The following is a 13,121-nucleotide window of genomic DNA, read 5'->3' on the forward strand; positions in this document are numbered from 1 at the left end:
ATTAACCACATGAGGCACAAGACCCCACCAGAGAGAGTTCTTTCAGCAATTTCTACAAAAACATAGTAATATAAACGAACCTCCATCCTCCAGTTCCCCTGAAAGGAAATAAGTGATTTACATCTCATTTATACTTTACTGCTATACTATACATCAAGCATACTTACTTATTATGGAATTCACAGATTTCCTGCATGTTACCAAATATGATATGTTCTTTATTTACAATCCCAGGTGGAATTTCATCGACCCCACTAGTCATTTCCCAAAGATACGTCTAGATTAGAAAGAGAAGAACATCGTTGAGAAGTATAATTGTGAATGCTTTTTTTTCAAAAAGAAGAAACAGCAGTAAATATTTTGTTAGTAAGAATTTTCAAAATTTCTAAAACAGCCTGTATGTCAAATGGACAGAATCAGAAAATGTTGGAAACACTCAGCAGGTCAGGCAGCACGTGTAGGAAGAGAATTACAGTTAACAAGAACAGAAAATGCTGGGAACACTCAGTAAGTCAGACAGCATGTGTAGGAAGAGAAACAAAGTCAATGTTTCAGATCGGAAACTTTTCATCAGAACTGAAAAAGTTTGTTAAACTGCCGGGCAGGGGCGGGGGGGAGGAGTTGCCTCTGATAGGGCAAAACCGGGGTGACTATGGAGATAAAGTATAAACAAGGTTATCTGGTCCATGAGTGAATGGGAGCAGTTAGAGGGTGAGAATATAGACAATGGGACGTGGGAGTTATGAAATGCAGAGCAGGAGGCAAATCCAGTAGGTCCTCCACTCAGAGAGAGGGAGAAAAGGAAGGAAAAGGAAACGAGCTGAGAAGTCAAGTTACCTGAATTTGTAGAATCGATATCAAGTCCAGAAGGCTGCAACATGCCTAGATGGAAAATGAGGTGCTGTCCCTTAAGCTTGTGTTGGGCCTCACTGTGACAGTACAGGAGACCACAGATCAATGGTCAGAGTGGGAGTGAGATGAGGAATTGAAGTGGCAGACAACAGGAAGCTCAGGTTCATCCCTGTGGACTGAACACAGGTGCTCCACAAAGTGGTCAACCAAAGTGTGTTTGATTCCTCCAGTGTAGAGGAGACAACATTGTGAACACAGAATGGAAGTAGTGCAAGTGAATTGCTTCTTCACTAAGAAACAGAGTTAATATTCCTTTCACTGCTGCACCATCCTAATGAGGCCCAATGTAAGCTTTGGACATCATTTCCTTCTGGGCAAATTGAAGTCTTTGGTACTGGCTAGTTCTGCTTTAAGGTTAGCTCAGTTTTTCCCTCTCCACAGACAGCACTCAACCTGTTGGGTATTCTAGCATTCTCCTTTTGGTTTCAGGTTTCCACTTCAGCTCTGATCTGCTTTCACAGCTTTGACATGTCCTTTTCTTTGTTTTCTCTCTTCCTCTCTAACTGCCCTCATTAACCTTTCAACCAAATGGCTCCAGAAACTGCAGGATCAACTCAGCAGTCCTGGCCTCACCCTATTATAGGTATTACTTTTGTTCTATCCACCCCAATTCTCACTGCAACTTCAAGTCAACTTGTTTTCTCACTTTTCCAGTCCCAAAGATGGGTCTTTGAACTGAAATGTTAATTCTGTTTCTGTTTTACTACCTGACCTGCTGAGCATTCCCAGCATTTTCCTAGTTCTCAGAAACGTACCTCCAAACACTCTCGGAGATCCCGTACATAAGCTTTTTCTGTTTGTATCAATTCGGCCATAATGAACCTGGGAATAAATGCACAGATCATATTGTCAGAATTCATAATTGTTATTATTTTCCAGTGCTTTAGAAGTAATGTTAACCAACTCACACTGACCCATCCTTAGGTACAAAATCTGGGTTTTAGTGTTTAAGAATCTGAAGTTTTCAAGGGGCTGTATCAACCTGGAATCAGCCTGTGCCTTGACAGTCTCCCCTCAGTCACCGTCTGCCTGCACTCAGTCTTTCCAGATACAGAGCACCAAAAAGACTTACACTTAAACCCAACAAGCAGCATACTCCAAGCCCGTGCCCCCAGAAAAACCAACACACCTACAGCAGGTCACTGGGCATCAGACAAGACTACAAATGTTAAATATCTCTGGTAGTTAAAGGCATTTAAAATCTATGAAAATAGATTTAAATAAAGTAAAATATTAAAATGTAAAGAAGATTAATTAAAACATATCAGAACCCAATAATTAAAAATGATACTTTAATTCATTTTACTTTATTGTAAGTAAAGCATTTAACTTCATTCACTTTTTTTTCCAGAAGGCCAGCAATCCCATTCATATTATTGGGGCCATTGTCCTTTGCCAGACCTCCTGGCAAAATGTTGAGGAGTGGAAAGTGCATGTGAACACACTCTACAGGGAGTCACTGCTCCACTGCTGGACTTAATAACGAGTCCAGTCAGACGCACAGGTATCTGACCATCAGGAAGTTTCAGATACTTGTATTTGATTGTGCACGCATGGAAGTCTAAGAATTCCTGAGCTACAAACAGCTTATTTGTTTAATTGAGGAACCTGTTACTTTCCAAACCTCTGGCTATCAGTACTATTCGGCCTATTTATTAATTACGCATAATGCAAAATTGCTAACATAATTTGGGCACTAAATTGTCATTTGCTGCAATCACATCCACTAGATACAACTATTTTTCTTGGAAAAACAATTACTAATATGCATTGCTTTAAAGGGAATTAAATTGTGTCTCTACCCATGACAATATAATAGTAAAGATTAAAGTGATATATGTAAATGAATTACATAATTTCATTTTACTGCATTGAATTGGTAAACTCAAAAACAACTTGAAAGATATCAAAACATACTCTTTCCTGCGAGCTGATTTACGCCTTTCCTCATTAAGCTCATGGGCAGCATCACGAAGTTTCACCTCTGAACCAGGAGCACTTGCTGGGATGATGTCCAATTGCAAGTCTTTGCTCTGCATTAGGAGAATGTGAAAAAAGGATCTCAATAAACATGTACAAGAAAGAAAGTGAAAATAAAGGGATTGTATACATATTGGCCACATTAACTCACAGCTTTGGAGTCCGAAATACCCAGTGCTTTTTCCAATGCTACACGATACTTCTCCATGCGGAGGGAGAAATCCCGGTATCTCTTATCTACTGCTGTAACCCAATTTTTGATTTCCACTGCATGGGAGTGCCCCTTTTCACAAAACCCATCAGCCAGCTGTATCAACAGTTTCACACGATCTTTGGTTTGCTGTTAACAAAAACAGGAACAAATTTAAAATGGCAGCAATTAAATTTTCTTTCTGTGAATATCCATGAGAGGTCAAGAGTGAACATTAAGGGTAGCCTGTTTAAGACAGTAAAAAAACTTGAACAATGATATTATCATTTGAGTAAAGCTGTTTATTTTCATCTGGAATAAAAAAACTAAAGGCAGTATAGCAATATTCAAAGCAAAACAAAAATCGAAGCTTCTCTTCACACATATCCTGAGTGAGTCATGTGTGATCAAACTCAGAGATCCTGTTTACCTTTGCAGTAATTTGGAACTCTTCATGTTCTTTTAAAAGCTCCTGAGTGTGTGGGATGCTGGAGCCCGTGGATGTGTGTGTGGACAGGTAGAACTCCCCAGTATCATGAATCCACTCCAAAGCCTACAAATAATTGAACCACACTGTATCACAAGTAGATTTATATCACATTAAAATGAGAACAAAGACACACTAGGCATAATATATTTCATTTCAAGTTTTCAGTAACACTGAGTTCAACACTTCTGGACATATTTTTCTTGAAGCCAATTGGATGTGGTTGCATGTCTTCCACATGCGCTCTCAGATTTCATTCTAAACACATGCGCTCTCAGATTTCATTCTAAGTGATAAGACATTATGGGATGCAACTTCTTAAGAGTGTACACGACATTAAAATGTCTAATCAATGGTCCTTAGCAATCACTTTTGTTTTATTGAAACACAGATTTCTCTTTGTTTTAGTTTAATCAGAGGGCCTATGAAATGCATTGCATTTACCAGGCTGACCCACATATTTAAGATGAGTTGCAATACTACAATTTGTATGCTTTTATTTTGGTTGAGGTGACAAGGGTTGAAACTCAACTGAGTATACTAAAGCTAATAGTTCAAAACTAATATAGGGGAAGTCTAAGGCAAAAACAGTACACCTGGATTGTGCATTTTGCACATCAAAGATTCTTTTGTTGTTTTAATGAGTCTTGAGGACATTGCTAATGTCAGAATAATGGCTGTCAATTTCAGCTTCAACTAATCATTTATATAGCCAAGAATGTCAAAAGACACAAGTACAATGAGCATAAATATGTAACATATTTCCATATAGTTGCATGTGAATCATGCTCAACTATAAATTTGACCATTTTAGCTGAATGTCCACCACTTCACATTTGACTTTCAGGAAAATATTTTATTGATGATAGGTCTCTTGTCTGTGCATTTACTAAATGTGAATATTCCAACAACCTGCTTAGAGAGTTCTTTCATTGAGCCATTATTTAAAAGGAAATTTCTCTTTAATAACTCAAGAATTAAAAATGCATGCTTTTTACTCTTTTATCCAAACTCTAAAACATACTGAAGAGATTTTAAATAAAAAATTAAAAGCAACAATTGCTAGATTTTTAAAAAAAACTGGAAATACCAAGGAGACCAACCAGAACCCATTAAAAGCCAAGGGAGGTTCTGACAAGTCGTGCCTGATTGTATTTCCATCTTTTGTTTCAAAATTTTTCATCTGTCTAATGGTAAAACAAGTGTAGTCTTTTAAAATAATAATTCTCTTCACTGTCACAAACCTCTCCAAATTACATAACATACCTGTTTAGCACTCCTCTCAAAAACCACATATTGCTGGCACTGATCCAATCTCTTCTTTCTCATGGTCCAAAAATGCAACACTCGATTCTCCCTTTGTAATAACTCGTTAAGAATGTCTGCAGCATGCAAAGTAAATAAGGCATTACTATTCAGATGCACATATAGCGAGAATAAATGAGAAAGCAAAACTACAAGTGTTAATGAGTTACAGGGGATATGGTCAACAGTGGAGCTATGTTCCAGATTCCAGGGAAGGATAGTACCCTTGGCATAGAAGAACATCCCAAGCACTTCTTAGAGGCATAATCAAAAATATTAAGACCAAAAGAGGTAGCTTGAAGGAGATTGTAAAAGGAACAAAAGATGATGAAAAGATTTACAGAAGTATACAGAGAGCATTGAGCCCAAACAGCTTGAAGAACGAGGAGCAGGGAAGAAGATGTACAAGAGGCCAGAGTCAGAAATGAAGGACACAGCAGTGGTGGAGATTTGTGGGGACAAGAACTTGAGCTCACAGAGAAGCAAGTGACAAGCAAATGAGCTCGAGAGAGTAAACAAATAATTTGGAGGCAGTGGACATGTGCACTGATAAACATTTCCCCAGGGAATTTTCAGTGTTCAGCCATCCCAGGTAATAAGTCCCAGACTTAAACTAACCTGCTCTAAGTCCAGGACTTACTGACCAATAAATGTCATGAGTCATTCCCTTCCATCACCTGAGAACAAAGGCAGAGTTCTGGGATCCCACTGGGATATCCACCTTTCTGATCCTATGCCAATCAGATCTGGCATAGGATTCGAGAGCCATCATATGATGAGGATTTTTTAAAAAAATTATTTTATTCTAGTTTAATGTTTTCATTGACTTGTATTTAACATTAAGATCATTATACAGATAATCATAATTTGTTACTTTTCTTAATCTTTTAAAAAAGTTCTATCACTTTTAATATCGGAGGCATTTACAACTTGTAAAAATGTCTCAGGCTCTAACAGGAGAGAAAATTCCACAAATCTGCTTCTGGTCAAATGCTGCTGAAGTGTTCCAGGGCATGTCTTCAATGCTACGCTGCCTGAGCCCAATCACTACTGATGCTTACTGCCTGAGCGGGTTGATTAGAGGGCATGTCAATGGGAATTTGTAGCATGTGCAACCTATTCCAAATGGCTTTATATATTCTGAATAACCATATGTCCAGTTGCTCAAGCTCCAGATTTCAGACCTTGAGTGGCTGAAGTCAATGCTGAGCAGTGAGAGGCTGAACATTTCCTTGAATATACATTCAGGTAGGCAGCTACAGACTGCACAAGAGAAATACTACATAGAAAGTCAATGTGCTTCCATGCACAATTCTGAAAAGAGTGAATGAGAAGGGAAAACACAGCATACATACAGATAAAAGCTTAAAGATGGCAGAGCAAGTTAAAAGCTGGTTAAAAATGCTCATAGGTCTCTTGGATTTATAAATAGAATACAACAGAAAAGAGGTCATATTAGACCCTTTTATTACAGAACAGAAGGAGACCTCAGACTATTGGTTCCAGTGGCTTACTGTGGAGCAATCCCATTCGTCCTACACCTTCTCTCCTATTTCCCTGTACATGCCCAACAATAACCCTTTGATGCTTGTCACTGCCTACACTAAGGAGTAATTTACAGTGGCCAATTAACCTACTAACACATCTTTGGGAAATGGGAGGAAGCCAGAGCATCCTATGGAAACCCAAGTGGTCAAGGAAGAACATAGTGATGCCCCACAGTGCCACGGGCCACAGTGTTGCCAGTTAACAAAGGATCTCATGAGGAGGCATTTAGGAACAAAAAGTAGGGATGTGGGATGAAGTATGGTGGCTCTTACTATGAGCCAGCACTAAGGTATGGTTTACAGGCAAGATTCTCTGATTCCAGATTAAAGCCTCAGTGCTCTAACAATAATGACAAAATCTCACTTTTCACTTGCTGTTCAGGTGCTTTGACATGACTCATCATTCCTGGCATGTTGACACTGTTTCTGTGGAGATACTTCAGGAAAACATCAGCATTCCTCCGAGCTAAAGTACAGGCCTATACAAAACAAAAGGTCAGCTAACATTAGTTAGAGAAATTAAATCATGCATTTGTCACCTGGTCAGTTCAGTTCTGCATTCACAGACATAATTTAACTGTTGCCCACAGATAAAGACAGCATTTGATCGTAAATCACTTGCAAAAACTGACTCGTCCCCAGGTTGGGTTTACACATTAGCCTTTAAGACAAAGTCGTCACAGGATACAGTATACCCACCTGGATACACAGCGGGGATATTTGCCAGGTAATCGCAGCAGTAAGTTAAGTGTTTCTGAGAACACGAGAAATAGGTACTGGCTATTTAGCCCTGCTCTACCATCCATCAAGATCACGGCTGATCATCTACCCCGATGCCATTTTCCAACACTATCCCCATATTTCTTGACTTCCTTAGTATCCAGAAGTGAATCAATCTCCATTTTAAAATATCACAATGCCTGAGCCACCACAGCGCCCTGGGTACGGAATTCCTAAGATTCACCATCTTTGTCTCAAGAATTTTTCCTTTTTTCACCCTGAAATGGACTGCCTTTTATTCTAAGACTCTAATCCCTGGTTCTGGACTCCACAGCAAGGGAATACATCCTCCATACATCCAGAGCTCAGTTACTAATTTTTACATAACAGTAGATTTGGGCATCAAGCAGAACAAGTGATTCACACAAAATATGCTACTACGTGCAAGTCCTTCTGATATAATGATAGCAGATGGTCAACATTTGGCTGATAACTTTGAGAACAAATGCTTCCATATTTACTTCTTCAGCCCTGTAAGAATTTTTTTTAAGTTTCATTGACATCTCTTTGTCCTTCTAAACTCCATAGAGTACAGGCCTAGTCCATTCAACCTCTCCTCATACAGCATACCAACACCCCCCCCCCCCCCCCCCCCCCACCCCCCCACCCACCACCAACCTTGGAACTAATCTAATGATTCTTTGCTGCACTTCCTCTATGGCAAGAATATCCCTTTCTAGATAAGGACCAAAACTGGACACAATACTTATCCATATTTTCTCCCACCCTTCCTCCTCCAGCTCTTCAGTCTCCATCGTATCTGCTCCAATGACAAGACTGTCCATGCAAGTGCCTCTGAGATGTCTTCCTAACCATGGCTTCTCCTTTACCATAGTTGACACAGCCCTTGACTGCATCTCATCCATCTCCTGCACTTTCACCTTCAACTTCTCTCCTCCCAGAGGGCATGGATAGAGTTCCCCTGCTCCTCACTTTACAACTCATCAGACGCCACATGTAATGGATCATCCTTTAACTAGATTCCACCACCAGACATATTTTCTCCTCTCCTTTTGGCATTCGAAGGGATCACTTCCTTTGTAACTACCAGGTTCACTCTTCCATCCTCACCAACCACGGCCCTTCTCATTGCACTTTCCCGTGCAACACCCACCCTCGCATCTCTTCCCTTTCCACCATCTAGGGACCCAAACTGCCCTTTCAAGTGAAGCAGTGATCAAATGCACCACTTCCACTCCAGTGTACTGCATTCAGTGTTCAGCATGTGTTTGCTTCTACAATGGAGAAACCAAACACCGGTTGGGTGACCATTTTGCAGAGCCTCTGCATTCAATCTACAGGGGCAATCCTGAGCTTCCGGTTATCTGTCACTTTAAATGTCCCATCCCACTCTGAACCATCTGTCTTTGGCCTCCCTGCACTATTCTAATGAAGCCAATGTGAACTTGAGAAACTCTGCCTCATTTTCTGTCTGGCCATATTGCAGCCTACCAAATTCAATATTAGAACTTAGAACATAGAACATTACAGCACAGTACAGGCCCTTTGGCCCACAATGTTGTGCCAACATTTTATCCTGCTCTAAGATCTATCTAACCCTTCCCTCCCACATAGCCCTCTCCTCTGCACCCTCTCTAAAGCTTCCACATTCTTCCTATAATGAGGCGACCAGAATTGAACACAATATTCCAAGTGTGGTCTAACCAGAGCTCTATAGAGTTGCAACATTACCTTGCGGCTCTTGAACTCAATACCCCGACTAATGAAGGCCAACACACCATATGCCTTCTTAACAACGCTATCAACCTGCGTGACAACCTTGAGGGATCTATGGACGTGGACCCCAAGATCCCTCTGTTCCTCCACACTGCCATTAACCTTGTATTCTGCCTTCAAATTCAATCTCCTGAAGTGTATCACTTCACACTTTTCTGGGTTGAACTCCATCTGCCACTTCTCAGCCCAGCTCTTCATTCTATCAATATCCTGTTGTAATCTACAGCAACCTTCTACACTATCCATAACACCACCAACCTTTGTATCATCAGCAAACTTACTAACCCACCCTTCCACATCCTCATCCAAGTCATTTACAAAAATCACAAAGAGTAGGGGTCCCAGAACAGATCCCTGTGGAACATCACTGACCACCGACCTCCAGGCAGAATACGCTCCATCTACCACCACCCTCTGTTTTCTATGAGTGAGCCAATTCTGAATCCACACAGCCAAGTTTCCCTGGATCCCATACCTCCTGACTTTCTGAATTCAACAATTTTAGGTAACTTACTTTCTCTGTATCAGGACTGATCAGGGTACTTTTTCTCTTTTCGTGAACACTGCCTGATCTGCTGAGCATTTCCTATACTCCTGACCTTCATTTCACTGTTTTCAGAAGGTGCTTTGTTTGTTTCCTCTGTCTATAACTTCCCCCATTAACCAATCAACAAGATGGCTTCATTAACAGCTTATATCACGGCAATCCCACCTTACCCTATTAAAGAGGTTTCCTTCATTCTATCCCTCTCCCCCTCCATCCTCTGTCTTTCCCAGTTCTTAAGAGGGGTCATCAACCAGTTTTGTGGAATAATGACTGTGAACAATAGCTTTGCTGCCATAACACCCAAAAAATCCGAATGTGTTGATGGAAATTGTGCATCATGCATGCATCTCACCATCTAAAAGCAGGGAAATTTGTGTAGTTTTTAGTCAGTTACAATCCAGAAATGTTCTGAAACTCTGGTGTGACTTAGTAGAAAGCAATAAATTTTAAGAGTCTCTTCTTCATCTACATCACTAATTTTCAGAAAAAGGTATCAATTTTGAAATAACCACTTTTTGAAGTCATAGTGGAACTGTTTTGTACAATTATTAGTTACTGTACATAATACTTCTTTTACTTGCTAAATGTTTATCTCTGAACTTGTTGGCATAACTACAAATGGCCCTCCAGCTGGTGAACGGCAGTTGGAAAAGAGCACCAAATGGACAAAGGTTTCACCTACTTTGAGAAAGGCTTCCTTTTGTTCTAGGTGCTTGCTGATCATGGGCGTCACATGATCACACTCGGAATTTGGGCCAAGCTTATCGATTCCTCCACACCAGTCCTCTTCTCTCTTGTACTCCTGCTCCAGACTCTCCAGAACACTGCAGACCTATGCATAGAAATCAAACAAATAGCTGCTAGTTCAAATAAAGTATTTCACAGGACACTGATAACAATACCTAGATTGATCTTTTGTAACAGGCATTTCTGTGAATTTAATTTACTGATAAAGATATATCTGATGCATTAATCAAGCAAGTTGCAATATTCTAGGAGCCATCACACTTCTCAATTCTTGTTGGAGCTGCACTCAACCAGACAAATGAAAAGTATTCAATCACATTTCTGGTGTGCCCTAAAAATGGCGACCCAGGAGGTAAACTACTCCCCAGAGAGTACCCAGCCCCTTCATTTTAATCTCTGGATTTACATGGTCAGTTGTCAGATTTCTGGACCATTGTGACTTCCAGCAATTTGAGTGTACATGTTTCATGATAGTAATGTGGCTACATTTTAAGAGGAGATGGTTTGAATTTCTCTTGTTGGAGAGAGCATTGCTTGAATCTTGTGAGGTGCAAACGTAGTATCAGTACAATCCTAGATGTTGTTTGTGTCTTGTGAAAGTATGTTTTCACCTTCAGCCCAACTAGGGATATACAATGATTAAAATACACCATTTGATGAAAGTTCAAACTTTGCTAAGGCCTGGTTTCCAAGCCAAGTGATCTGAGTAATCCCAGTGGCAAAACAGGAAGTTTTTAATCCTATAATTGATCATTCAGAAACAGAACTGCATGCTCATATCTGCACCATGCCAAAACTAATGAACAAGGCCAACTGACCAGAACGCAGAACTACCAAGGACAACCAATGTGCCATTTACTGTCGTGTCATGAAGAAACAAAAGCAGAAAGGCTATCAGAAATAAAGCTTACTACATTAAACCACATGAATAAAGAGTGCCTGGCTAAATTTGGTTCCCTATTTACTTGACCGGAAAAATTAGTTCATTCCCAACCAAAATCACTCCCTATAGTTTGAAAATATAATTTTTGCAGCTGGAATATTTAATAGCTGTTACCAGGCTTGAAATCATATGGTGGTCCAAAATAGAGGGCCATATATTTTAAAAATGATTCCGCACTCCTGATCAGAATTGAATAAGAGAACAAGCATATACATAAGTGTGTAAAAATAACTGGCCTACATACACCACTGAATCACTCACTTGAATAATAACCATCTGAAAGAGCTATTAGAGCTATATGGATATCAGGGAACAATAACTCAGTAAGAAATTAATACTTCAAGAAAAGAGGAAAGAACAGAGGAAGAGAAAAAATTGATTAAAAAAATAAAAATGCCAACATCTCAAAAGACACAATCCCTGTGACCAATTTCAAGAACCAACTTGATTTCTATACTTGGAATTTTTCAATACTACCTTGATGCCATTCACTACTCCTGATATAATCAGATAAAAACGTGGTTCATGCTTACTCAAGGTAGCATCACTGATCCTTTTAAACAATTTCCTGTGCTGCTAAAGGCCATTGTTATTTTGATCGACAAAGTGCACATCAGTAATAGTTAATATCATTTTTATTTAATTTGGTTTCATCCTTTCTTCTTCCTCCACTTTGAAAATGAATGGCATGCAGGTAACTTTTGTGAAGATTCTTGCCTTAGAGCCCTTCCTTAAAATATAATTGAGGATCTCAATGGTTAGACATATGATTCAGCACTCCTAATGAAGCAGATTCAAATTAGTCAATATCCCCGAATAAGATCAGAAGCCTAGTATTTGTAAATCATAGAGGAAAAACTTAAATCCTTCAACATTATCAGCTGTGACTTAGTTGGCTGCACAATAATCTAGGCTAACTTTAAAATATTAAGGTGTTGCACCATCTGATGTATTATCTGGTCTCTCATGTGGACCCATAGCATCATTGCAAAGAAGTGCAGGGGAGTTATCCCAAATGTTCTGGTTAATATTTATCACTTACTCAACATATCTAAAATAGATGTGATCATTATCAAATTTTAGCTTATGGTAGCTTGCTATGCACATACTGGCTGCCATATTTCTGACATTAAAGCAGGGTTTAAATCTGCACTGGTTATCATTCTGAAACAGACATGAAAAGTAGTTTATACTAGCCTGTCCTTTTTTCTTTTAACTGCTGTTTTTTTTATTCATTGACCATCTTCATTAAAAGCTTTGCTTGAATACTTTGTGGACAACCTGAATTCAACACTACTTCATCTGTATTATTTTTACATATTTGTGAATTAGGTGTAGTCACTGTTTAGATTTTATTTTCATATCATTAATAACTATTCCTTTCTTTTAAACAAATATTCAAATTTGAATTTGGGACTGAATACAACTAAGGATTATAGTGTAAGAATGCTTCACTCTTGTTCTGATATTGAAAAGCAGGCTTGCAGTAATTCCTACATTTATTTCATATCATTTTCATGCAGCTTTACTTTTTAAATTTCCTTACTTCATGGATACTGTGCTAGCTTTCTGAAATTCCCAGTTAATGAAGGACTTTTTATAATCATTACATGAACATATTAATGCACTGAAAATCTAAGTCAAGATAACACATCACTTGTAAATGATCTTTAGAATTATTTGCTTACTTGTTCAGATGTCTTATAGAATGCAACTGAGGCATTAACAAGCTTTAACCGATCTTCCATCTTGAGCATCAGTTGTTGCCAATTGGAAGCCACCTTCTCTGCACATTCTCGGATCATCTCCATGTCATAGTGATTAGCCTGCAGCAGTCCTTCTGCTTTCTGCTGCACCTGAAGAGCACTTTGATGAGTTTTCTATTGTTAAAAAAAGAATGAAAAGGGTGTTAAAATGTACTTTCAAATTCATCTTTGTATTTACTA

General features: G+C 39.1%; 1 protein-coding gene across 5 annotated transcripts in view; it reads right to left on the bottom strand.

The window, feature by feature from the left end:
* The window catches only part of trioa (trio Rho guanine nucleotide exchange factor a), a 200,587-nt gene that overhangs the window by 121,160 nt on the left and 66,306 nt on the right, over positions 1–13,121 (bottom strand). For all 5 annotated transcript variants that reach the window (XR_007956336.1, XM_052015752.1, XM_052015751.1 and 2 more), the window contains 9 exons: positions 12,864–13,055; positions 10,168–10,317; positions 6,786–6,900; positions 4,836–4,951; positions 3,513–3,635; positions 3,044–3,232; positions 2,830–2,945; positions 1,668–1,734; positions 168–277 (listed from right to left, as the gene is read on the bottom strand). Coding sequence is in view for 4 of the 5 variants with exons in the window: in XM_052015752.1 (XP_051871712.1) it covers positions 168–277; positions 1,668–1,734; positions 2,830–2,945; positions 3,044–3,232; positions 3,513–3,635; positions 4,836–4,951; positions 6,786–6,900; positions 10,168–10,317; positions 12,864–13,055 (1,178 nt within the window). In the remaining variant the exon portion in view is untranslated. The remainder of the gene's footprint in view (positions 1–167; positions 278–1,667; positions 1,735–2,829; positions 2,946–3,043; positions 3,233–3,512; positions 3,636–4,835; positions 4,952–6,785; positions 6,901–10,167; positions 10,318–12,863; positions 13,056–13,121) is intronic.

This window comes from Pristis pectinata, chromosome 5, assembly GCF_009764475.1.
Source record: "Pristis pectinata isolate sPriPec2 chromosome 5, sPriPec2.1.pri, whole genome shotgun sequence".
NCBI classification, from domain to species: Eukaryota; Metazoa; Chordata; class Chondrichthyes; order Rhinopristiformes; family Pristidae; genus Pristis; species Pristis pectinata.